General features: G+C 39.1%; 1 protein-coding gene across 1 annotated transcript in view; it reads left to right on the forward strand.

Annotated features, from left to right (window-relative positions):
• The window catches only part of SLC9C2 (solute carrier family 9 member C2 (putative)), a 113,205-nt gene that overhangs the window by 60,839 nt on the left and 25,710 nt on the right, over nt 1–26,656 (forward strand). Inside the window, exons 16-21 of the mRNA XM_078155789.1 lie at nt 1,840–2,028; nt 6,548–6,697; nt 7,700–7,751; nt 20,644–20,792; nt 21,244–21,369; nt 25,462–25,560. Of these exons, the coding sequence (XP_078011915.1) occupies nt 1,840–2,028; nt 6,548–6,697; nt 7,700–7,751; nt 20,644–20,792; nt 21,244–21,369; nt 25,462–25,560 (765 nt within the window). The remainder of the gene's footprint in view (nt 1–1,839; nt 2,029–6,547; nt 6,698–7,699; nt 7,752–20,643; nt 20,793–21,243; nt 21,370–25,461; nt 25,561–26,656) is intronic.

A 26,656-nucleotide genomic window follows, 5' to 3' on the forward strand; every position in this document is an offset into this window, starting at 1 on the left:
TGCGCCCAGCGTTCTTACCTATTGTGCCACCTAGCTGTGCACACAGTGATAGAGCTAGAATTAGAAAGACCCAAGTTCACATGCCCACCTCAGGCACTTACTAGCTGTGTTATCCTGGGCCGGTCATTTAACCTGTCTATTGGTAAAATGGGAATGAAAGTAGCATCTGCTTCCCAGGGTTGTTATGAGGATCAAATAAAACTACACATACACACATATATACATGCATACATATGGAGAAAGACAAAGAGAGAAAGAGAAAGAAAGAGAGGGAGAGAGAAGAGAGAGAGAGAGAGAGAGAGAGAGAGAGAGAGAGAGAGAGAGAGAGAGAGAAAGAAAGAGAGAAAAAAGAGAGAGAAAGAGAAAGAGAGAGACAGAGAGAGAGAACTTTGCAAACTTCTTAAAATGCTATATAAATGAGGCAGCTAGGTGGCATAGTGGATAGAGCACCAGCTCTGGAGTCAGGAGGACCTGAGTTCAAATTTGGTCTCAGATCAGACACTTGATGTGTGCTAGCTGTGTGACCCTAGGCAAGTCACTTAACCCCAATTGCCTAGCCCCCCCTCCAAAATGCTATATAGTGCTAGCTACTATTAGCTGTTATCATGTTTGTAGTTTTCCATTCACAAAAACTGAATTAAATAAAAATTTACTTGGATAAATTCCAGTTACCTAAGTAAGAATATACCAGGGGAGGCATAAGATACTCCCATCTGACCAGATAAGAATAAAATACAATTATTTTAATTTGCAATGGTGACATATCAGGGAAATCCAGGTCTATAAAAAGAAAAATAAAGTATCTAATATGTTTTATACTTTGGAGCTGTGTCTTGTGAGAAAAAGAGATTGAGAGATAGAGTAATATATAGAAACAGAAACTATGCAAATGAGATATTTAATATTATTCCATTGCAGCTAGGCAGCTAGTTGGTGCAGAAGATAAGAGTGTTGGGCCAGAAGTCAAGAATACCTAAGTTCAAATCTGGCTTCAGACATGTATTTGCTATGTGACCCTGGATGAGGCATTAAACTGTCTGCCTCAGTTGCTTTCTTTCATTGTTTTTAACACATAAATTTGCATTAATCATGGCTAAAAACAAAAGCATGGAAATTATGTTAATAATACTCTAGCATCTAAAGAAAGAACAAAAACTTAACTCTTTGAGTGAAAATAGAAATAATAATGGAATAAAGTTCCAGTAAGTGCTGAAAAGTCCCCTTCCACATCTCCACTAAAGTCTCCATCAACCTTCTCGTATTCCTTCAATTATATCTGCTGATTTCATATCAAGAAATTGAGGATTTAAGTGCATTTAAGATTGTGAAGTTTTCTTCTTGAGCCACCAAGGTGTGGTAGAAACAATAATGAATTTAGAATCAGAAGATCTGAGTTTGAAGTTTGGTCCTGTAACTTGCTGTCTTTGATTCAGGCCAAATTACTTTATTTCTTTCTCAGGGTACCTTCTCATCTCTAAAATGAGAAAGTTGGTCTATCTGGTCTCTAATGTCCTTCTAGTACTAAAGTCCTATGATTCTATAGGCCTTTCTATATTTTATGTTCAAGATAAGATTTCTCATTCAATGATACTGTTTTTCTATTTTTTAAAATTACTTCTGGGTTAAATAGGTTCCTTGGGGTCAGCTTGGGAATGGCATTATTCACATTGTTTCAATGGGAAAACTGTGTTCAGAATTCCAAGTAAGGGGCTTCCAAGGAATTTTTGAGTTATTGCTGAGAACTGCCTTGTAATCTGTGATCATTTAATTTTTTTCCCCACATCATTGTAAAGTACTCCAAGCAATAACATTTCCTTTTTTGCTTTGATTCCTGAATAGATAATAATTATGAAAAACAAATATTTTCATCACAGTTGGAACCATCTGGAATTTTGCATCATCATTTTTGGACTCATCGATATCATTTGCTTACACTTAGTTAGACAGAAGCCAAGGGATATTGTCCTAATTCAATGTTCAGTAATATTAGGATTTTTAAGAATAATAAGATTTCTTCGTATTTTTAAGGTAAGGATTCTGCTATTTAAGTGATGACCATTTCCCTATAATGTGATGTTAAAATGTGGCATCTCCCAGGAGTCATTGAGAAAGATCTTAGCTGAATACCATGGAAAATGACCAGGGCTGAGCACAGGGACTGGAGTCTATACTTGTGGTTACACAGTTTTAAAAATCAGCTTAAACTCCCCCATTCCAATTGTCAGCTAAGGTATAGGATAAGGGCACATCCAAATCAGTTAGAGAAAGTTTGACAAATCACCCACCTGATGATGTTTCAAGAGGCATAGGAAATTCTTACTGCCTCAAAAATACCTTTCTTGTTACATACCCTTGAGTCAGGCATGAGTAATCATAGTCTGGAATCATGCCAAAGGCAGTATGCCTAGCTCTACTCCAAGGGCTTAGTGCCCTCACTTTAGCCTCTGGTTGTACAGAGGCTATCTATACAGCCCCCTATTATAGCAATTCATCCAAATCTATTCTCCCTCAAAATTACTCCACACTTTAATATTACACCCTCTTCCTTTTCCATACTGTTAATCAAAATTCCATTTCTCAATGCTGGCACATGGCCAAGTGTTAAAAGGATAAGCTAAAATTAGCTGTTTAAAATAATTTACACTTAAGCATTAGTGACTGGTAGACAACATCCTCTAGGGGATATCTGTATTTGAAAAATGAACCTAATTTAATTTAACGCAACTTCAAGGGGTAGAATGTATGTGGGAGAGATTATTGAGCAGCCTGGTTTCTAGTATCCTTTATCTGGGATCAAACACTTATTAGCTGTGTGACCTTGGGTAAGTGACACTTTACTGCTATCTACCTCAGTTTCCTTACTTGTAAAATGGAAATAATAACAGCACCTACCTACGAGGGTCATTGTGAGGATAATTTATAAAGTGCTTCAGAAACCATAAGGTTCCATATATATTAGCTATTATTGTTGTCTACTCTGGGAGTTCCCTGTACCAGTGAAATCAATCATTCAATCAATATTTATTAAGTACCTACTATTTGCCAGGCTCTGTGCTAAGTGCTTGGGAATATAAAAAAAGGTGGAACGGTCCCTGCCCTCAAGGAGCTTACAATCTAATAGGGGAGACAACATGCAAACAAATATGTACGAACAGGCTACATATAGGAAAAAAAAGGAAATAATTATCAGAGGGAAGGCACTGGAATTAAGAGGGGTTGAGAAAGGCTTCTAGTAAAAGACAGGATTTTAGTTGGGACTTAAAGGAAGCCAGGAAAATCAGTAGGTATAGTGGAGGAAGAAGAGCATTCCAGGCATGGGAGACAACCAAAGAGAATGCCTCAAGAGGAGAGATGAAGTGTCTTGTGTGAGGAGGCCAGTGTAACTGAATCAAAGGGTACATGTTGAGGGCTTGAAATATGATATTCTGGAGGGTGAATGAGCTAGGATTATAACCAAGCATCACTTACCCAGCCAAACTGAGTATAATCCATGAGGGGGGAAAATGGATATTCAATGAGATAGAGAAATTTCATGCATTCTTGAGAAAAGACCACAGCTAAATAGAAATTCTGACTTTCAAATATACGATTCAAGAGAAGCATGAAAAAGTAAATAAGAAAGGGAAATCATAAAGGACTTATTAAAATTAAACTGTTTACATTCCTTCACGGGAAGATGATATTTGTAAGTTATAAGACCTTTCTCATTGTTAGGGTAGTTAGAGTGAGTATAGATAGACAGAGGGTACAGCTGTGAATTGAATATGAACGGATGATATCTAAAAAATAAAATTAGGGGTGAGAGAGGAATGTACCAGGAGAAAGAGAAAGGGAGAGGTAGAATGGGGTAAATTATCTCACATAAAAGAGGCAAGAAAAAGGTTTTACAGCGAGGGGAAGAAGGGGGAGGTGAGAGAGACTGGCTCAAAGAGGGAATAACATACACACTTAATTGGGTATAGAAATCTATCTTACCTTGCAAAAAAGTAGGGGGGGAAGGAGATAAGAGAAGGGTAGGTGATAGAAGGGAGGGCAGATTGGGGGAGAGGGTAGTCAGAAGCAAAACACTTTTGAGGAGGGACAGGGAAAAAGGAGAGAGAATAGAACAAATGGGGTGGGATAGAATAGAAATATAGCCTTTCATAACATGACTTATGGAAGTGTTTTGCCTGTCTACACCATGTATATATACCCTATATTGAATTGCTTGCCTTCTCAATGGGAGTATGGGTGGGGAGGTAGGAAGGGAGAGAATTTAGAACTCAAAGTTTTGAAAATCCTTCCCCTTATAAGAAGTGACCCTTCCTCTGATGCTGAGTGAAGTGAGCAGAACCAGGAGAACGTTGTACACAGTAGCAGCCATGTTGTGTGATGACTAACTTTGATAAACTTAGCTCTTCTCAGCAATGCAAAGATCTAAGACATCTCCAAAAGTCTCATGATGGAAAATGCTATCCATGATGGAAAATACTATCCACATCCAGAGAAAGAACTATGGAGTTTGAATGTAGATGGAAGCATACTATTTGCTCCTTTTTTTTCTCTTCTGTTTTGTTTTGTTTTTTTCTCTCTTGTGGTTCCTCCTATTGGTTCTAATTCTTCTTTACATTACTAATGTGAAAATATGTTTAATAGGAATGCATATGTAGAGCCTATATCAGATTGCACTCTGTCTTGGGGAGGGAGGCAGGGACGGAGGGGAAAAAATTTAAAACTTAAAAAAGCTGATGGAAGTGAATGTTAAAAACTAAAAATAAACTAAATTTTAAAAAAGAAACAACATATAGACAGAGAAGGAAAAAAAAAGACTATAGCTTTCCAGGTATAACCAGTTACCAAATGGCATTTATGATCATTGCGGGGTAATGGTATTTGACCCAATCTTTCATTGAATTTATTCATAAAATCACATCCATATCCCAAGTCTTGGTGCTCTTATATTCCTTTAACAGTAAACATTTTTATACAAGTAATGGAATCTTACGTCTAGAGGTGGAAGAGACTTCAGGGGTCATCTACTCCAAACCCTGTATTTTAGGGATGAGTAAGCTAAACCCAAGGGATTGAAATAACTTGCCAAAGATCACCTATGTAGTAAGCATCAGAGACTCATTGGAAGCTAGGTTGCCTGAGTCCACCATACATCATTTTGCCTTCATCATTGATGGTGCCTTCAATAAAGCACAATTATTTCATACAGAAGTAATTCTCTACAGAACTCCAATTTGTAAGTTCCATGAAAGCCAGGACTCTTGTCTCATGTGTCTTTATACCTACCCTAGCACCAAGCAAAGTATGTTGATGGTAGATGCTATTAAATATTTGTTGAACACTGAATGGACACATGTACAAACATGGGATAAATTACATATACTGGCATTGATTACTAGTTGAGTAGCTAATATATCTAATAGGAGAGAAAGACTTTGAAACTGTGTCTTATTTTTCAAATAAATTGACTGATTTAAAAAAAATAAAGTGACCCTTCCTTCTTCCAAATTGCCACAGAAATTTGAGCTAATGGTACTGAACCAATTTTCCTTATATAAATGTCAATTATCCTTATCTTTATTATTATTATTATTATTGTCACTATCACGGGTGTACATATGTTACTTCTTCTACTTGGCTGATAGCTCCATAAAACCAAGGACTGTGTTTCATTCATTTTTATGCCTCCCTGATGTCACCGTCCTCTTAGACAATGAAGGACAAATAACGACAATCCACCAAACCTAGCATGAGACCTAGTACATCTCAGTTGATCAATAAATATTTATAGAATGAATTAATTAAAGCAGCAAAGAATTTACCCTTCCTTCATCTCAGCTTTCTTATGTGCAACAGTGGCCTATTTTTTTGCATACATGGATAACATTTACTACCCATAATTAATAGTCATTGATTTGTTTTTCCAATAATGATGATGGGTTTTTCTTATACATTCATTTAGATTTCACAGATTTTATATATATAAAAATCATTAGCATGAGATCTGAATTCTAGAAATAATGATTTTTTCCCACCTAGATATAATTTGATAGCTGAGGTATTGATGTGTGTGTATACTTTTACGCATAAGTTCTACTGCTTAGCCAGCCCACGAATACTTTTTCTTAGTGTCTTTTAGAACAAGAATAATAGTTAGCATTTATATAATGTGTTAAGGTTTGCAAAGTACTTTATAAATATTATCTTGTTTTATGCTTCACAATAGGCCTGGGAGGTAGGCCTGATTATTGTCATCACTCTCATTTTACAGATGAGGAAACTGAGGCTTTTAGAACTTCAGTGGCTTGCCCAAGGTCACATGTCTAGTAAACACCTGCGGTTGGCTTTGAACTCAGGTCTTCCTGACTCCAGGGCCAGCGCTCTGTGCACTTTGGTGCCATCTTGCTGCCTTGGTGACAGAACAAAGCTGTCAGCTTTGCAGGAATGAGAGAACATTCCATTTGGAAATCTTCCCAAGTAAAGTTTCCCCGATAATCTGCCGATTCTTAAAGGTGTGTCATCTCACACCTGGGATTTCTTTGACATGCTATTTTAGATGTTGCTGCCAACACTGATAAACGTAACTGAGGAACAGATCAAAAAACGCCTTAGCTTGATGTATTGTATTACAAAGGGCTACATCCAAAGTCAAGAGGATACAAAACTGTTAATTAAGCAGATTTCTACTCGAGAATCCATATTTCAGGTGAGGAGAATACAGATAATTTATAAAACTTTAGAGGGGGGGACCTGGACAAGAGTTGCTCTTGATGGACAGATATGGAACTATATTGCTGGAGGGAACGCCCTAATTTATAAGATCACGGATCCATTTTAATGTGAAGGCAAATATACTGCTTCTCAGATCATTCAAATATGGGCCAAGTGAACGTGGTTTTGCTACATTAAAAGGTTTAATGTTGAGACATCAATAGTACTAGGTAGGATTTAATGGGCTGGGCTCACAGTTGCTAAGAAGAGGGAAACAGCTGGTTTGCATTAGAGAAATTGTGTAGCACTTTCATTGATTCCAAATGGTTTCCTGCTGCGGAAGTCCATCAGTACCAATATCTTCCTGATAATACTACATGACTGAGAATCAGAAAAATTATAAATGCAAGTCACCAAAAAGGCAATGGTAAGTCATATGTTGCAATACATTGACAATTGTAACTTAAGGAAGAGAAGTGGCATAAAAGATATCATCAGGAACATTTAAAACTGGAGAAGCAGATGGACCAGTCATGGAACCAAAAGAGAAGGGTAATAAATGAACAGCCCAAATGTTACCCTACTATCTGTGAAAAAGAAAAAAGAAGGCCTTCAGCACATTGGGTAAATCTGTTCAACATTTATGGAAAGACACAGATAATTATACAGTATGAGAATGCCTGGATGGCTTTTTGAGAGATTATGGATGCATCAGAGTACTTAAAGCGCAGTTAAGAAATATGGTGCCTATTGGATATTCAGGCTATTGACTGTGATAGAGCATTTTTTTCCTTGATCTGAGCAAGGGCATGGGAGAGAGGGCAGAGAGATACTTAAGAAATATCAGCTTCATGTTGTGTTTCCAAGAAGTTATGAATGAAATGAATGCTTCTGTCCCTTGCATATTTGGGGCAAATAGTCTTTTAAAAAAAACCAACCCAGAAATATTTTATACTTTGTATAAGAGAAATTGAATTTAATTTTCAATTTCTTACAGCAACTTTATGAAATTTTGGAAAAGAACAAGCGTGAAGCTGTCAAAGAGCTAGGTAGGTAGAACTAAGGGATATTTAAAGTATCTTTACTGATTCCCGTTTTGTTCTTTCAGACTCATTAGTTAACTTGTAGTGACCCAAGGGAAATTACTTAACTGCTCTGGGTGTAAGTTTCTTCACCTACAAAATGAAAGAGTTTGGATTGGGTGATTTCTAAAACCACTTTCTGCACTAATAATCAGTGCCTTCATGATTTGAGCATAAAAAATTATGAGAATATTTAACTGTTAATCCAAAATGATTTGGGGAGGCCTTGGTGCTTTCAAAGAAGCAGGTGTTTCTCATGTGTCTTGTAGCAGAAAAGATACTGGATCTGCAATCACAGGGCATGAATGTCTATTCTGTCTCTGTTGCATGTTACCTGTATAACTTTGCTCTGGTCCTCACTTTCCTTATTTGTAAAACAAAATAGAACAAAACTCAAAAAAAGCTTTTTTACTTTAAATCGTATAACTCTATGATTTCTCTCTTGCCCCTAAAGAAAAACACATATAAAATCACTGTCCTTGAGATATTCTTAGTGTTCCTTCTTTTAGATTTAAGCCTTAAGTTAATTTATTTTCTTGTGTGGAAACTGAAGGGAGAATTTAATGAATTTTTAAGGTCTCTTGAAGCCCAAGGGTGTTATGGTTCTATAATCTATGTTTCATGGTAAAACTTCACTTTTTCTATTACTATAGAGTTTAAGAAAGGCACCTCACAGAAAAACCAGTGTGGTCAGCTGTTATACCGAGAAATGAACGAGTTGACCACCCAAGCTAATTTTAAATTGTGGACTTTATTAGCGCACGGCTGCCAGGGATATTCACATCCAAATCAAGCAGCCCCCATCAGGGGTTGAGCTAGGGTTTATATAGGGAGTATACAGGACAGGGAGGGGGATGGATCTTTGAAGTCTGGCAAGAGGAAGAGGTTTTTTTTGGGGGGGCTGGTCAAGGACACCCTTCTCCCTCTGTGTAGATATGATAATGCTCTGCAAACTTTCTCACAATGGAGGCTTCCAGAGATATGATCTGAGGGCTGTGGCCTGAGCAGCCAGATAAGGGTCTTGCTAAGGAATTTGGAGGCTTCCATGGCCTAAAGGGTTCTACTACCCAAATGGTAAAATAATGTTCTGCATTACATTCCCCACTTCTTTTGTGTACCACGACGTGGTGGGGCTGCCTCATTATAGGGTGCAAAGAAGGCAGACACCAGGGTCTGATAACGGGGACCTTAACCAACAGTAACTTAACTAAATTAATACAGGATCTAACAAAGTCAAGGAGCCGATTAACTAGACAAGGACAAGAATTAGGGCTATAGTAAGGAGGAGCAAAGGCCCGGCTAAGGCAGAAATAAGAATGGTTAACCATGGGGAAGTCCGAAACAGGCTGTGGCACCAATTTTCGTTCCCTTCTCGTTCCCTCTGCCTGTCTGCAATATTTTTCCGTACTAGGGAAAGGCTCTCCTGAACTACACCTGAGTTATTGGCATAGAAACAGCAGGCCTCCCCTAGGGCGGCACAAAGGCCACCTTGCCTGAGAAACAATAAGCCTAAACCCTCTGGTTCTGCAGAACCATCTCTGCCAAGGAGTTGACCTGTCTCTCCAGTTGGGATATAGAGTGCTCCAGATGACTGACTGAGGTCTGCATCGACCTGAGCACTAAGTTCCTGGTAACTGGCCTCTCCTCGGACTAGGGCAGCGGTACCCACAGCAGTTGATCCCACTAACCCCAACCCCACTGAGGATAGGGATGAGGAGGGGAATGGCTTGCTTGCTTCAGTAGGACACACTGCCCTCATGAGTGAAGTACTCCCAACCCTCCAGGCCCTGAAGAAGGGAGACCCTGGGGATAATGGGGACTAATATACATAGAGGCTCAGATTCTTTTAGGAACACCACAGTGGAGACACACTGTGTGATCCCATCCAGACAGGCCCACCAAGTGCCGGATGGCGCTGAATAAAAAGAGGAGGAGGATTGGGGAACAACCACAGTACTATTACAGACAGGAGAGTAAGGAGAAGTTTTCAGGGATGTGGTGGATGAGGTAAGACAGGTACCTTTTCCTTGGACATCCCCAGGGTCAACTTAGGTTGTTCCCACCGACAATTTTCCGAGTCTGGGCTATGGGAAACAGAACCATTAACTGCCACTCCCACATAGTATGGGGGTTGTGCATCCATACACAGCCAGCAGCTAGGTCCTAGGTCAGGCCGGTGGAGTTGACAATGCTATGGATGGCTCGAGCAGTCTCATAATCGAGGGGTGAGGAGGATCTGCCTGAGGGGTCCCACTAGGAGCCAGAGGAAAAGGGAAGGAGAACCAAGGGAAAGGGGGGATGGGCAAGTAGGTGGGGGCATGTGAAACAGGGAGGGGTAGGGAGAATAGGGAAATGCAGGGGGGTCAAGGGAGATTGAATAGACAGTGGGAATAGATAATGGAGGGAACAGGAAGGCAGAAGTTTGAAAGGCATCTGCACAAAATCAAGGTGGGGCTAGGACTTTCAAAAGGAGATAAAGGAAGGCCTTTCTGGGGCCTATAGACAAAAGGGAGCCAGATCTGAATAAGATTAAAAGGTAAGGCTAAGGCTTTCAAAGGGAGATGAGGGTCTGGGGCCTGTGAGTCAGATTCCCTTTGAGGCAAAGAGCGAAGATCTTGGTTTGGGCCCCGCCCCCATCATCCCCCCTCAAACAAATAGGAACCAAATTCTTTTGGTGAAAAGGGGGGAGGTCTCTGCTTCTGAAACTGCTTCCTGCTGGCAAGGGGCGTAGAGCTGTCCCTGCCTCTCTGGGTCCCGTTCGAGGGGTCAAACTTCAAAACCTGGCTGATGCCAGGTTCAGTGGACTAGAGACCTTGGGTTGGTATACAGTCATCTGGAAGTTGATGGCTCCGACCCTAGAAGAAAGGAATCTGGCAAGAATATTTAGTAAACATGGACCAAACAAACACAAGAGAAGTATGATCAGTAGTGGCCTCTGTGTTTTCTTTCTGGAGTCCCTGCAGGAACTTGGTTAAGGAAGAATTAGTGCCATCTGCCCTGAGTTCCTACTCCCCCCTTTTAGTTTTTGGCAAAGGAATCATCCAAGGAAGAGGACTGCCATAAGAGCCGGACCCATACTGCCAACCCCCACTAAATAGTAAACAAGAGCAAACAACAATATGCATACCTTACATTAATCCACAGGCCCCAATACATACATAGATATATGAAAGAATCCATTTTAACACAGTGCATATAGGATCTTAAATGTTTCAGTCATGCCATGTTTCTCTGATGACATGGACAAGATAAACCACAAGCCATTTCCCTTTTAACATTATTAATTGTAACACAACTTTAAACAAGTATGATATTACCCAAATAACAAAATAACATTCTCACAAACCCCTGAAATTGTAAAGAACTTAACTCATATAGGAACACACACAGAACACAAGTCCCAGTTCTATAGTACCCTAAGATGTCACATTGCCTAAGGAACATTTCCAAAATGAGCCCTAAAATGCTTGCATGCATTTCTACTCTTGTTCATAAAACCTCACTAAATTGGTACAAAAGTTCTTAAATAACACAAATTCCAGAGTAGTATTAAGGAAACTAATTCCTAAGTATTCCAGAATCCCTCATAAGTCTTTAGTTAAAGGCACATAGAGATAGTTCAGTTTTCCCAGTCACACAGGACTAGGTTCAAACAATACAACAAAGTTTACTCATAATTCGCAAAATTGCATAATTACATTAAGTCAGGTACAGATTAAACCAATCAGAGAGCTCACAATAGACTAGTTTGGAAAAGAGAGATTTACATGTAATCAGGGTAACAAAGAAAACCTTAGACAGGAATCATACAAATCAATACAATCAGTATTACCTATATTAACTAACATTAAGTTCCTTGCTCATGTACAATCGGTTTAATTCATAGGCAGTTCAAAAAGGGAGCTCTGCTTCTCTGGCTTAGTGTAAAAATCCAAAACTGTGATCTTCCTACCTAAACATGCTTAAAGCTTGGATTGCTATGATAGATACATCTTGGAAGCCAATCATATCAGTCTAATCCTATTGCTTTTCTCAAAATTTGCTATCCTATTTAATTAGACATCTATCACATTACACCTTTGTCCTATTATTGTGTGTAAACATTTCCTCCTTAGGGGGATGTTATCCCTATATTATTATTATGTGGCCATGAATGTACTTGCATCCTATTACGGTAACACAGGGATGTTCCAGAGGGACAGGGTCATATATCATATCAGAAGGAAAGAACTTCCTTAGCTCCATTTGATTCCAGGCATGAGTCATATCTGATAGGTAATCACGTAGTCACTGGATGTTAAAAGCAGGGCCTGGGATTAATCAGGTGGGGATTTCCCTTGTCAAAAGGAAATAGCACAATTGGGAAATAGAGTCAGAAGATCCTATCTAGGCTGTGTCCAAGGTTGTCCTCAAAAGTCTTCCCAGGAACAGACTTCCACCTTTATCAGTTATCAGCCTGCAGCACATGCCATTCTACTATTGGCTTTATGACAACTCAGACAAGTACCCTGGTAATCAAAGCTCAAAACAATAGTAAATGTCTGTCCCATAAAATCACAAATCCTGATAATAAGAATTTAATCTCACATTGGTAATAGTAAGAGACTGATCACAGAAAAATACTACTGCTCTCATAATTCCTTTAAACAATGGGAACATCTTGAGGTGAGTATAATCAATTGAACCCCAATAAGGGCCAAAAAACCTGAACTAATTCTTTTTTTTTTTCAAGTGAACCAAAAACACCCCTTTCCAGGACCAGATAGAACTGACCAACATTCTTTCTGTTTGTTATCACTGAGCCCAAGATGTCTGGGACCAAACACTCTCCAGAACAATGGGACTTTTCTTATCTCGGTATCTTATGGACATAGACTATGCTATGTCATGTTAATGGTAAAAGAAACACAGATATCTTGGTCTATAATTTCAATGGACACTTTGACACCCTCCCGCTCTATTGAATTTACAACCCATTCAATTAAGAAAATTCCTTCCCATGCCACATGTCAAACAAACATATGGAAGCTGCACTTTTTTTTTTAGGGCAGATGACCTTGCCCCCCCCCCATAGTTTCCAGGGATCCTGGCAAGTTTACAAAATAAGGGGAATTGCCATGTGCCCCTCCTTTTCACACACAAGTAATCAATTAACAATCTTAGGTTTTGATATTAAAACAATAACCCCAAATAACTTAGTTAACAATCTCACAAATTTTATAAATTATAACAAAACAATTTCAACTGAAAATTCCCTTTCAATAGAGACAAAATTTGAAAATTTATACTTCCTTGAATTACAATATTTAAAAGGAAATGTTACAAAACAGGATCATATAAAATGCCCCAACAGCCAAATTGACTCCTTTTTTTTTTGAAGACACAATTAATTTAACATTCTAGATTATAAAAGAAATTGCCCTTCCAGCAACATAACTAATACAATTGACCCAATAAAAAATCTTTCTTCTTTCTAGACCCTTTCACCAGGTCCAACAGTCTCCTGGGGCCACTCCATCCCTATAGACTGGCTTCTTTACCTTGACCCATCCCCTTTTACTCCCCATGGCTGTGTGCTGGAAGATACTTCCAGGCTGTAGCTGCTACCCCTCCCCTTCCTTCCTATAGCCAGGTGGGGGAAGGTGAATTTGCGGGCAGGGGAGAGGGGGTAAAACACTCTCTTCCTAATCTGATCTGGGCTGAAAGGGGTTAATAGAGAAACCCAGCACTGTTTGGGATCCCCACACAGAGATACCCTCTTGACTCAAGGGGAGGAAGTGGGGGAAAGGAGTGACAAGATTGTAAGGAGGTGTTTAAAAACTCCTTAATGATCAATCTCAAAAACTTCCAGAATCTGCTAAGATGTTTTAGCTGTCCTATCTTTTTCACTTCTATGTCCACCCCTTAAAAACTTAGAGTGGGGCATTGAACTTTCAAACCTACATTCTTGAGACCAGTGCCCTTTCTTATGCTACCTGAAGCAGGAACCATTGACTCTGTTTCTCTGAAAGCACCCATTTAAGGCCAATTCAAGGACACACTTTACATAGGAATGAAACTTAGAAAATTCACAGTGGATTAAGACATAATTGTTATCAGTATTAAATTATTGCAACAAATTAGCTTGCAAATGGAAATTTAGTAGGCCTTCTAAAAATCATACAAAAAGATTTTGCAAAACATTACTTTGTAAAAAGTATTTCCCTTTCTAAAAAAGCTTACAGTTTATCCTGATGTTAGAAGGAATAATCACTAAACTTTCATGAAGAACATTTGTTAGAAATTTTTAAGGTGATAGATATCTTTCCTTTCTACCTTAAAGTAAAAATAAACCTTTAAAAATGGAATTTATTAAAACTAAGTTGATGTAAAATGTCCTCAAGTAACATAAATAACTTCCCAAAGTACCATAACAAACTAAATTCCTAGTTGTTACACAATTCCTAGACATCAAATTTCCTTAGTCAAAAACAGAAAAAAATTCAGTTTTTATAATGCGTGAAGAACATTACCACAATAACAAATATTATCAAACTTTTAAAAATTTACTCAATTTTTATCTCTCAAGAATTCTCATTTACTCAGGAATTTCACAACACAGAAAACGTTTACACAGATTTGATAAGAATTATAGGTGAAACTTCCTCTTAAAAGCACATAAAATTTGGAAGTTTATTCTAACCCATTCATTCTCCCCTATTTATTTATTTAGTTTTTGGAGGGGTAGACAAAAATATATTCCCAAATGCAATACCCTTGTTAAGCTTAGAAATGTACTGGACCAGTATTCTGATTGCTTTTTCTTTCCCATAATGACCAGTCTTTAAAAGAACCCACCCGGGGATCTAGCCCGGGTGGACATAATTCCCTCCATCTCTCCTCAAACTGCCCTCACTGTGCACTCAAAACAATCCACTCGTCTGAGTTTCCTTCAATGTACCTAAGTGCAAAACAGTGTAACAAATGCTGAAATTGAAAACCTCACATATTTACCAATTTGGATGAGCTGGGGCTCGTGGGAAAATATCAACTAAACCCAGCAAGCCAGTCCTCAGCATATAAACCATTTGTCTGTGTTCTGGTACACAAGAACTTTTCTCTTTGTCTCCACACTCAAACTTGGCCAGAGTTAGAATGCAGAGAGAGAGAAACTATTACTCATGCAAAAGTCCCAAAACCTTCTCACTTTCAAAACCTCCAGTCACACCATGCAACTAAATCATATTCCCTTCAAATTTTCTACACACACTCCTCTCTCCTACATGCTTAAACTTCCTTGCCTTTCTTTCTAATGATTTAAAATCCCCTTAAAACCTGTACATATCTCATTCCTTTCTAATTCTGACCTGACACTTCAAAAATCCTTCCCAACTTGCCCTCTACCAACCATATAACCTAAATAATAAAGTATTCTTCTCTCTTTCCCTCTCCCATCCACGCACTGCTTTGAAGCTGCTGTTACCTGGGGAGGAGAGGGGGAGAATGAAGGCAACTTTTCAGAGTCCTGCTGCAGCCTTTGGCTGTCTGGCTGCAAACAACCCAAAAGGGAGGGAAATGATGTACTGGCCGTATCCCCCCATTATTGCAGAACACAGACACAGACAAACAATAAGAGCCTGAACACTAACACATCCTCCCAATGAAGTCAAAGGAACTGCCCTGGAGAAAACTGTCTGCAATCCAGTCTGACACCTGTCTTTCAGTATGAAACAGAGGTGGCTTCAGGCAGATGATTGCAAAACAGAATCTCTTAAAAACACAATCTCTACACATATAAACTAATAGACCAACACTGAGACAGAAACCAGGAACGAGACACGGGCCCAACAGAACTAAGACAGAAACCAGGAACCAGAAACCGGGTACCAGGAACCAGATACAGGCATAGTCCCGACGTCTCGGGGTGCCTGGGGGATTGAGGCACTAATTAGGTGCTCTGCCACGTCTGGCACTCGTTCCCCACCAGAAAACAGGTTTGCAAACATTTACCTCCAGAGGGTTACCAGGTCCACGAGGCCGAAATGAGGTACAGTCGGAGTCGGGGAGGGAGGCTTCTCCTAGTCCTGAGTCCTGGGGCCCTGGAACATCATCAGGGGCCGGCTCCCCTAGAAGTCAGAACAGAACAATTCCCCCTCCCGAGGCCGATGTCCTCTCCAGGTGGGTCTCTGCAGCGACACGGTACGCTGCTATCTCGCTGGGGCCTCCAAAATGTTATACCGAGAAATGAGCGAGTTGACGACCCAAGCTAATTTTAAATTGTGGACTTTATTAGTGCGCGGCTGCCAGGGATATTCACATCCAAATCAAGCAGCCCCCATCAGGGGTCGAGGTAGGGTTTATATAGGGAGTATACAGGACAGGGAGGGGGATGGATCTTTGAAGTCTGGCAAGAGGAAGAGTTTTTTTGGGGGCTGGTCAAGGACACCCTTCTCCCTCTGTGTAGATATGATAATGCTCTGCAAACTTTCTCACAATGGAGGCTTCCAGAGATATGATCTGAGGGCTGTGGCCTGAGCAGCCAGATAAGGGTCTTGCTAAGGAATTTGGAGGTTTCCAGAGATATGATCTGAGGGCTGGAGCCTGAGCAGCCAGATAAGGGTCTTGCTAAGGAATTTGGAGGTTTCCAGAGACATGATCTGAGGGCTGGAGCCTGAGCAGCCAGATAAGGGTCTTGCTAAGGAATTTGGAGTTTTCCATGGCCTAAAGGGTTCTACTACCCAAATGGTAAAATAATGTTCTGCATTACACAGCCTTTTCTTTTTGCCATAATGCATTTCAGGAAACCCTGTTGGAAAGCAAAATTGGTGAAAGAGTAGTCCTAATTTTTGCTTAAATGTAGAAACACAATTAGGAACAACTAAGTGGCACAGTGGATAGACCCTTGTCTCTCCCCTCACCCCACCCCTCACCCCCAGTCAAGAAGACTCATTTTCCTGAGCCTCAGACACTTAGCTATGTGACCCTGGGCAAATCACTTAATCCTGTTTGCCTCAATTTCTTCGTTTATAAAATGAGCTGGAGAAGGAAATGGCAAACCACTCCAATATCTTTGCCAAGAAAACCCCAAATGGGGTCACGAAGAGTCAGACAGGACTGAAATGACTGAAATGACAGAACCCCTATAACTACCTCATTTTTGCCACTGGATGGGGCTAATGCCTCTATAAAACAAGATGTGGAGGTCAGCAGTTTTAAAGATCAGCTTAATACCTGGGCCATCTTTAGATACCAAGGAAAACTGAAGAAAAAGTGGACTGAGTTGCTGATAAATGAAGAGCATTTTTTTGTTTATTGCTTTCTTAGGTAACATTGGATGATTGGATTGGTGAACTGAAAAGCATTTTTAATTAGCACATCCTTTGTTTTTAACTATTATGAGAGAGATTCTTTGAAGATTCCCAAATGCTAGGAATTTTGGTTGGGGGAATATCTAGAGGATTAAAGAACTTCAGATATGCTCTTTTAGTATGGTCTTTAATGAGGAAATCACTTTATAGCTGGCTGTGCTTAAAATTGTTTTTAAAATGTATGTTATGAAAAAAATCAGTGAAGCTTATTTCTGAAAGATATGTTATGGAAAATTAATATATTTCTACTGAGAATAAGAAGTTTTGTGTCCTAGGTCTGGGAGAATCAGGACCAATTTTATACTAACTTCAATTACATTGTAGAAAGGGAACATTGGATTGAATTAGAAAAGCTTGTTGTTGGAGGAAATCCTTCACTGTCATTATCAACAAAAGGTATTTATTGAATGATTACTACTCAGGATATAAGGCTATAAATATAGGTTGGAGCCATATTGCGGAGGACTTGAGTATCAAGCTGATGAACTCCAATTTTATTCTGGAGGCAGTGAAGAGTCATCGAATATCTTTGTGAAAGGCATGACATGATCAGAACCATGCATGAGGAAGATCAGTCTGGTATCTGTGCAGGATGGATTGAAGAGGAGAAGGGAGAAGGAGAGAGAGAGAGAGAGAGGTGGGAAGACAATTGTCTATAGTCAGTCAAGCCAATTTATATAGGAAAGAGTTACTGAGGATTTTGGCTTGAGGTTGTGGCAAGATTACTATAAAGATGGTTTAAAGATGAGATATGGTGTAGAAAGAAATATATCTGAATGAAATCGCCACAGTCTTTATCATCTTTGTCTCTTTCTTCATGATTATACACCATGGGAAAACTATCCTATTTTACTACATTGTCGTGGGAGGTATGGCTCTAATACCAGCACTCTCTTAGTTTAGGTTCAATGTTGAGATGAAATGAGGGACTCACCAGTCACTGAAATCTTAAAAATTACTTTTTTCTAAAACAGTAAAGATATGCAACAAAGTATAATCACAGTTATCTCTTTTGGACTTGGCTTTTCTTGTCTCCATATGGATATAGTTCTGGTCATCAGGGCAGGATACAGTAAAGAAAGGACACGATGACTCTCATAGGCTACAGAAATCCACCAAGTCCAAGAGGTCCAGACTCCATGTGGCTGGGTCTTGTTATGCCCTTAAATGACCAGGAAGCTGCATCTGGGAACCCAGGGCCAATTGGGCCCCAGGGGGGCAGCTTTATCTTCTTTTAGGTAAAGCCTCCCCATTGTGGATGGGGAGAAAGAAGCTTCATCAGGGAAGCTGCTGGTCCTATCACCAATTTTCATAGCCCTATGATAATTTAACTGAATTGTGCTCCTAGGAGTGAGCTTCCTCTGATGTAGCTGGACTTGTAAACTCAACACTACAGTGCTAAGACAAGTTTGATAACCTCTACATAATCAGATGATGGCGCAGCCCTTTGTTTCCAAGTAGGTATGGCACATACTTGTTGCTGGACAAAAACAAAAATGTAAACAGACAATCTGGACAACTGAGAAGAAAGAATTGGAAAACTGAGACAAACAAAACAAAACAATACAAAACCTAGAAAACTGGCAACTGTGTTGTGATCCAGCTGGATCCTGTCTGGGAAGTGTGTCCACTGGCCATTGAGAGTTATCACTGTGCATGTGAATGTTCCTAGGGATTGAGTAGCAAGGAAAGAGAAAGAGGACACTGGGTTTGACCCAACAGTTAGACCTAAAGAAAGTGGATGTGGTTGGAAAGTTTAAAAAAAAAAAAAGAAGAGTAGAAAGGTCTGAAGAAATAACACTACTTTGAAAGGTAGCTTTCCTCATGGACAGGGCCGATTTATATTAGTGGTAACTCAAATATGGCAGCTAGGTGGCGCAGTGGATAAAGTGCTGCACCTGGAACCAGGAAGACTCATCTTCCTGAGTTGAAATCTGGCCTCAGACACTTAGTAGCTGTGTGATCCTGGGCAAGTCACTTAACTTTGTTTGCTTTAGTTTCTTAAATTATAAAATTAACTGGAGAAGGAAATGGCAAATCACTCCAGTATCTTTGCCAAGAAAACACCAAATAGTGTTACAGAGTTGAGCACGATTGGAACAACTGAAAACAATGCAAAAATGATTTTTTTTGGAAAATTGTAGAGTTTATAGTTAAAAGTAGAACAGTATAGTGAACCTAAGTTGATACCTTGTTGGTGAAAGGATATGTGTTATAGAAGGGTATGTCATGGGTGGAGATGATAATTTTAAAAGGAGCAATGTAAAAAAACCCCATACTTTCATAGCTGTGTTAATATGTACTAGAACATTTGTAAGCTTTTATTTAAATTTGAGTGAGAGAGGGAGTGTAGGTAGCTAAGGATGGTTGTTTTACGTCAAGCTGTGTGGAGTAGCAGTAAGAACACTGGATTTGGAGCCAGAAGAAACCTGGATTTAAATCACCCTGCTTATGATACTTAGTGGTTGTGTAACTGGGCAACTCACTAAACGTCTCTGACGATCAATTTCTTCATCTGTAGAATGGGAATAAAAAGAATACTTTTATTACTGACAAAATTGTTATAAGGTTCAAATGAGATAATGGATATAATGTACTTTGTAAAAGTTTTTTGTCTTCATTCTTTTAATTTTTTCATTCAATTTTATTTTTAATTCTGAATTCTCTGCCTCCTATCTCCCTCTCCCTCGAGCACAGAGAAAGCAAAAAACAAACAAAACCCAAAAAAAACCCATTATGAATATATATTGTCAAAGGAAGCTCATTTCTGCACTAGCCTTGTCCAAAAAATAAAAATCCTTTTCAATCTGTGTCTATCACCTGAGTCTATCATCTCTCTATCTGGAAGTGGATAGCGTCTCTCCTCCTGTTGTTGTTCAGTCATTTCAGTTCTGTCTGACTCTTCGTGACCCCATTTGGGTTTTTTTTGGCTTGACAAAGATACTGGAGTAGTTTGCCATTTCCTTCTCCAGCTCATTTTACAGATGAGGAAACTGAGGCAAAAAAAGTTTCATCATGGGTCCTCTGAAACTGCGAATGGTTCCACACTTTGTAAAACTTCAAAGTACTGTATAAATGATCAGTGTTATTACTAAGTATCTCTCTACATTTGGCGCAATGTAGTAATTTCCCTTGAATTAGATCCGCCCAGAGTAAATACCTGCTTATTGAGATTGCTACCTCCTTGGGGAGGAAGTGTGCTTCCTCTCTCACTGTGGGTTCCTCACGGCCCTCTGTTAGTTCCTCACGGCCCTCTGTTAGTTCCTCAGACTCACGCTGATGGAGTGGAAAAAGCAGAGCTTAGAGTCAGAAGACCTGGCTCTTGGGCAAGTTACCTGGCCTTCCCAAACCTCAGTTTCCTTGCCTATAAATTGGGGATAGGAATTCTCGCTCTGTCTACTTGACAGCCTTTTTGTGAGGACCACATGAGATAATGGATAGAAAGTGTCCTGTAACTCTAAAGCACCACCTATCTACTGCAAGCTACTGTTACTAATAATCATTTACTTCAGGCCTGATAGAACACGAGTGCCGAGAAGTTGTCATTGCCTTAAAAACCAAGCAAGCCATCCGGAACGTGCTTGGTAAGGCGCTGAAAAATCTAAGATTCCTTTGGTCGAGGGGCATAATTGATAAAATTGAAGGAAGCAAGATGAAAAAGGTAATGAGACGATTCCTGGTAAAGCTACTGAGTGCTCAGACCCTCTGTTTCCACTAACCTATTCTGCTAGGCCTCAACTACAGTAATGGTTTCACTTGATTTTTTGCTTTGGGAGTGCTGGTTTGGGGAAGTGTGAATGGGGTGGGAGAGGAATGGATAACTAGATGGGTTAAGGCTAAGGGTGGGGAACTGAGTCCTCGGGGCCACACGTGGCCCTTTGACTGAATTCACAATAGTAAGTACATAGTAAAGAAAAGTATGTACAATTGGAGTGAATATGCCTATGAGAATAATTAACAAGATGAGAGCAAGGGGGAGGGGAAAGACAGACAATTGACCATTTAAGTAGAACAAAAGACTCAGTGAGTTAAAGGTAGAATCTAATCTTTAAAGAAAAGATATAAAGATAAATGTCAGCTGACTGGCTAATTATCATTTTGTTTGTATTTAGCTATTTCTTGCCAAAATAAAATCGCTGAACAACTTTCCAATGACGATCCCTCCCCCCACTCCTGAGAAGTTCCTTCACAATATTGTTTGGCTGGAGAATAAGGATGTTCTCATTGAATTCTTTAAGGTAAAGATTCTTGTTTATCTTAGGGGCTCAGAATTGCTGGTAATCTGTTTGTATTCCCTAAGGTCAGCTCGCCAGAGTTGGTGTTATTTGCAATGATTGCTTCCTTGTGGTTCCCCAAGATGATACATCTGTTCCCTGGGTCAGTGAGGCCTGGAGGGAGCATTGACCCTAGCTAGTATTCATTCAAGAGACCTAGGTGGTAATTCCCACTGTGCTGTTTACTAGCTGTGACTCTGGGCCAGTCACTTTATATCTCTAGGCCTCAGGGTTCCTCATCTACAAACCTAAAAGCACTATGTTAATGTGAACCAGTTTAGCTTGCATTTTTATCATCTTCATCACCCACTGATCCAGGACATCTTAGAATACTTTGAGGGGTGGGGGTGGCCCATAATCTATTACAAACTGGAATTTCTGGATAGGTTGTAAAACTTGATTTGACTCTCGTGAAGGAATGAATGGAAGATTGTTTTTCTGACTTAGTATGGGCATTATTAAATGTACTGTAAGACTGTGATCAGGCTTTACAGAATGCCAGTGGTTTGTGAATGTTTTCTTTCCAGACCAAATAACGGGTGTGTGATCATCTAAGATCATTTAGAGATTTACTTTAAACACCTGGTTCACCATACTGTGCTCAAAACTCATGTGATTTCATTGATTCAAAACTTCTTCCAATGATGCAGACCAAAACCCATCCACACCACCCCATTCATGCAAGTATGAAAGGTTCTAAAAAATACTTGTTTCATAAAAAGCTTAGGTATTAGAAATCATGGAAATTGAGTTCCTAGGACACAATATCTCCTTGATGCATGTAGAAGGATGTCTACAGGGATGATGCTGTCCTTAACTGGAAAGTCCTCCCCAGTCCCCATAAGTATATATTTTGGATGAAGAGTACGTAGATATTGGTACATGGAGACATCTGTGGTGTGTACCTAGGTTGAGGAAAGGACTTGCAAGTCTAAAGGCCTTCTTCAATAGATGTCAACTCATTGGAATACTTCCTGGAGTTTTTGGGCTACTACTATTGTTAATTTTTTCCACTGTGAGTGTATCACTTATGAACCTACTACAGAGGAACTGAGTCTTTGAATGCTTACCTAAATCGAATCAGATTGTTGAAGCTCTGAAACATTGTTTTATCTCAGATGCAGTTTACACAAACTGATCGTGGCCATTGTCTCAGCCCAACCAGAATCCAACCCAGTTATAGACCTATGAACCCTTGCAGACCAGAATTACATCATACTGGGAAAAGGAGTTCTTGGCTCTCAAGGCCTTATTTGAAAACTTGGCTTTCCTAAATCCTTGTCACAATGTACAACCCCCTGTTAATATCTTTAAATAAGCCATAAACTGAACTAGTGCCATATTTAACTTCAGATACAAAACATTCCAGTGAGCCTAAAATGCCTTTCTCCCATAAGTGCAACTGTCTAGCCTTTTCTGAGTCTGCTGATTTATATGGTAAAGTTTTTAGCAAACTAGCCCCAAAAAGATTTAAAGGATCTCATGGAGAAACTAAAGCTGACAAATCTATATCATAATCCGTATCTTATGTGACCCACACCTATGCTATGGTTTCTTCTTCCTGGGCAAGAATACCTGCACCCAAGTTCTGTTCCCATACTATGACCTTATTCCTTTAGATCGCTTTGGCCTATTCAAAACCCTGTACTCTCCAACCCAAGGTTTCTGGTGCATGAGACAGGGAATGTGTATATTGGAACACAGAAACCTTTGGGGTGTATACCTGGATGAAGGACCAGACAAGGAAGTACATAGACCTACTGCAACCTCTTCAGATTCCCTCCAGGTGTGGGCCTTATGTTTTATTAACAGATTCCATGCAACTACGATGTCCTCTTTGGGACTGCCAATTGAAATGATCCACTTTCTCCCATACTGAGGGTGTGGTGCTGGTGTTGTCTGCTTAGATGTACATGTAGAGCATTTACCATCTCTTCAATCTCTCCAAATTTCTTATTCTAGGTTTGAGGTCCTAGCTTTCATCCTATTTTTGGTTGAACTTTATCTCCACCCTACAGACTGACGTCTGCTTACCTTCAGCATTCCATTCTCAAACAAATAGTGATAGGAAAAGAATTAATTGAATATTGGAATAGCTCCCCCACCCTCATTCTCCATCACCATAACAATTGAATTTGGAACCTCTCCACCTATGAAAAGAAGTGTTTTTCCCAGGATACCCAGAACTACTTTTTTCCTAGAAAATAATTGTTCATATTATACAAATCTTCCCAGAGATGGCTGTTTTGGGGATGAGAATATGTATGAGAGAAGATTGAAATGAGCCTTTTAAAGAAGAATTTGCCATAAGAGCTAAGAAGATAGGCAAAAGTGGTATAGATAATGACCCAACTTTCAAATTCTTTGTTCAGGAACAAATTATTTTCAACATTTCAATTATCTTTCCATCTTTAAGTAAACAAGCCAAAGGTTTTCTGTATTGTATGTCTTTTCTATTCTTCTGCCTTTTCTGAAAATTACTATTGCATGCAGGCAAATTACCTAATATCAATCAACAGAATACATACATATATATGTGCAAATATAGATATTATACATGTCTATATTGTATATGTAAGTAAATGAATTTGTTCAGTTCTTTCAGTAGTGTCTCACTCTTTGTGATCCTATTTGGAGTTTTCTTGGCAGAGATACTGGAATGGTTTGCCGATTCTTTCTCCAGCTCATTTTGCAAATGAGGAAAGTGAGGCAAAGAGTCAAGTGACTTGCCCAGAGTAACACAGTTAGTAAGTGTATGAAGCTGGTTTTGAACCCAGGAAGTTGAGTCTTCCTGACTTCAGGCCTGGCACTCTATCTGCTGTGCCACCTAGCTGCCTACAAACTAATTAGAATAAAATAAAATAATGAAATTTATTAACATACAATTATTCTGATGTCTTTTTACATCTTTGAAAATTTTAACGTGTAATAAGCCCTCCCTTTGCTGCAATAACTTATTTTACACAATTTGGCATTTAGCTCCCAAGATTTTGACACACATTCTTTAATTCTTCATCATGAAACCACACATTACACTTGATACTGAGTATCCTCAGGGGTTGGTGGGTAAATGTTTACCAACCAGCTGGAATGGAGAGAGGAAGGGACACGTGGCACACTTTTAAGTTTAATTGGCTTCATTAACATTTTCCCTGTCACTTGAGTCTAGAGCTCACTGGCCACAAACTGCCAACAAACTCCCCAGTGCTGCCTGAACCAGATGAAAATAGAATTGGGAAATGTTTAACAAAATAAATAAAAATACAATACAACATAGATGATTTAATTTGTGGTCTGACTCAATATGAGTCCTGAAGGAATCCATTTCTATTTGAGTTTGACATAGCTGATCTAGACAATCAATCAAGCCCTGATTTGTAGCACTTGCTGATTTCCGAGGTGTCAGTTCTCACATTGAAAATTAACAATCAGCTCTCAAAAACCAGCTCCATCACAACTCTCAGAACCTTTTGTGAACAGTCCATTTTCCCAGGTCTAACCTTGACAGGCAGCACGATGCAGTGAAAGGGAGTGTGGTGTAGTGGATGGTGTTAGACTTGGGAATCAGGAATACCCGGCTTCACATCTTTCCTCAGACTCTCACTAGCTATGGGCAAGTCACTCAACATCTCTGTCCTCATTTGTAAAATTAGGGAGTTGGACTTAATGACCTCTATGGTCCTTTGTGTTCTAAACCTGTGATGCTGTAATTAAAGCTCATTGATTTTCAATCAAATGAGTTCCTAAGCCATTGATGCATGTTTATCTACCTTTCTTGACTAAAAGTGGGGAAACCGGCTCAATCTGGTTTCATCTGGGTCAAGATTGAATGTTTTGAGTCAGCCTACGGTGAGTACAAATACACATGATTGAGAATTGCTATCACAAAATTAAACCATAGTAATATTATTGGTAGTTCCAAGTAATTCATCTCTCTCTCTGTCTCTGTCTCTTGCTATCTCAATCTCTGTGTATCTATGCCATATTTCTGTTTAGTATTTCATTTAGAAAACTGAACCATCAGATTTTTTGATAATTATTATTTTTTTCTTTTAGGAAAAAGCCCAACTTGCTTGTTTTGACTATGGAGATATCATATGTAAAGAGGGTGAAATGCCACAAGGAATTTATTTGATTATTTCAGGAATGTCAAGTGTAAGAGACATTAATATCATTTATAAAAATGTAATTTAAAATAATAAGAAAAATGGTACTCTAGAAATTTAAAAGCTTTCATAAAACCTGTTCTTTAAATGACTAAACATTTATGCCCAAGATGTATATCATATTCAGTTAATTAACAAAATATTTACTGAATGCTTACTATGAGGCAGGCACTACGCTAGGCAAAAAGGAAGCTGTTCCTCTTCTCCAGAAGTTTATATTCTACTGGGGGGAGATAACATGTGCCTGCGTAAATATTTATGAAATAAGCATAAGATAATTGGTGGAAGAGGGTACTAGCAGCTGAGGGATCAGGAGAGACTTCATGTACAAAAAAAAAAAGGTGGCGCTTCATCTGAGTTGTGAAGGAAGCAAAGGATTTAGAGGCAGAGGTGAGGAGGGAATGCATTCCAAGCATGAGAGCTGGGGCACAAAGATAGCAGACTTTAATTTCTTGAAGAACTAAATTAGGGAAGTATTTGGTTCTTAATAGTCTTCACTCTGTGTCACTGATCAAGGAAGACATTTCTAGGTTTAAAAACACAGACATAGTTTCAGCTTGAAAAACAAGTTATGAGTAAGACAAAGGAAAGTAATAAATATGTCATATTTGATAGCTTATAAACAACATTTCTACTGTAGCTATCTACCTAAATGGTAAGATAACATGTATTGGTTCCCACTTGCTTTCATGCTAACATCTCCCACAATAAAATAATAGCAGATATTGAATTATTAAATAGGAAACCTTAAATTTAAATACTCTTTGAAATGTTAATAAGTTTGTCTCCTAAACATAATTTATTAGATAAGGAGTAAAAAACAAAAGGTATAGTAATTGTCATACAACCTGATTTATTGTACGAATGGCTAAGTATTGCTAGATAGACATGGAATCTTTAAGGCTACTTGGGTTCCATTTTAGTAAATCAAGTCCTCCAAATACTGTCATAATGACTTGAATTACTTCTTGAAGTGTCTAATTTGCTTCTAGTGGTAACTTCCATGCTGGAATTATCTAGCTGGTCTTATAATATGACAATATGTGTCAGTATTGTGATAAAAATCTGCAATGAAGAAAATCTGA

The sequence above is a fragment of the Phascolarctos cinereus genome, unplaced genomic scaffold (genome assembly GCF_003287225.1).
Source record: "Phascolarctos cinereus isolate Bilbo 61053 unplaced genomic scaffold, phaCin_HiC Scaffold_5;HRSCAF=322, whole genome shotgun sequence".
Lineage (NCBI taxonomy): Eukaryota > Metazoa > Chordata > Mammalia > Diprotodontia > Phascolarctidae > Phascolarctos > Phascolarctos cinereus.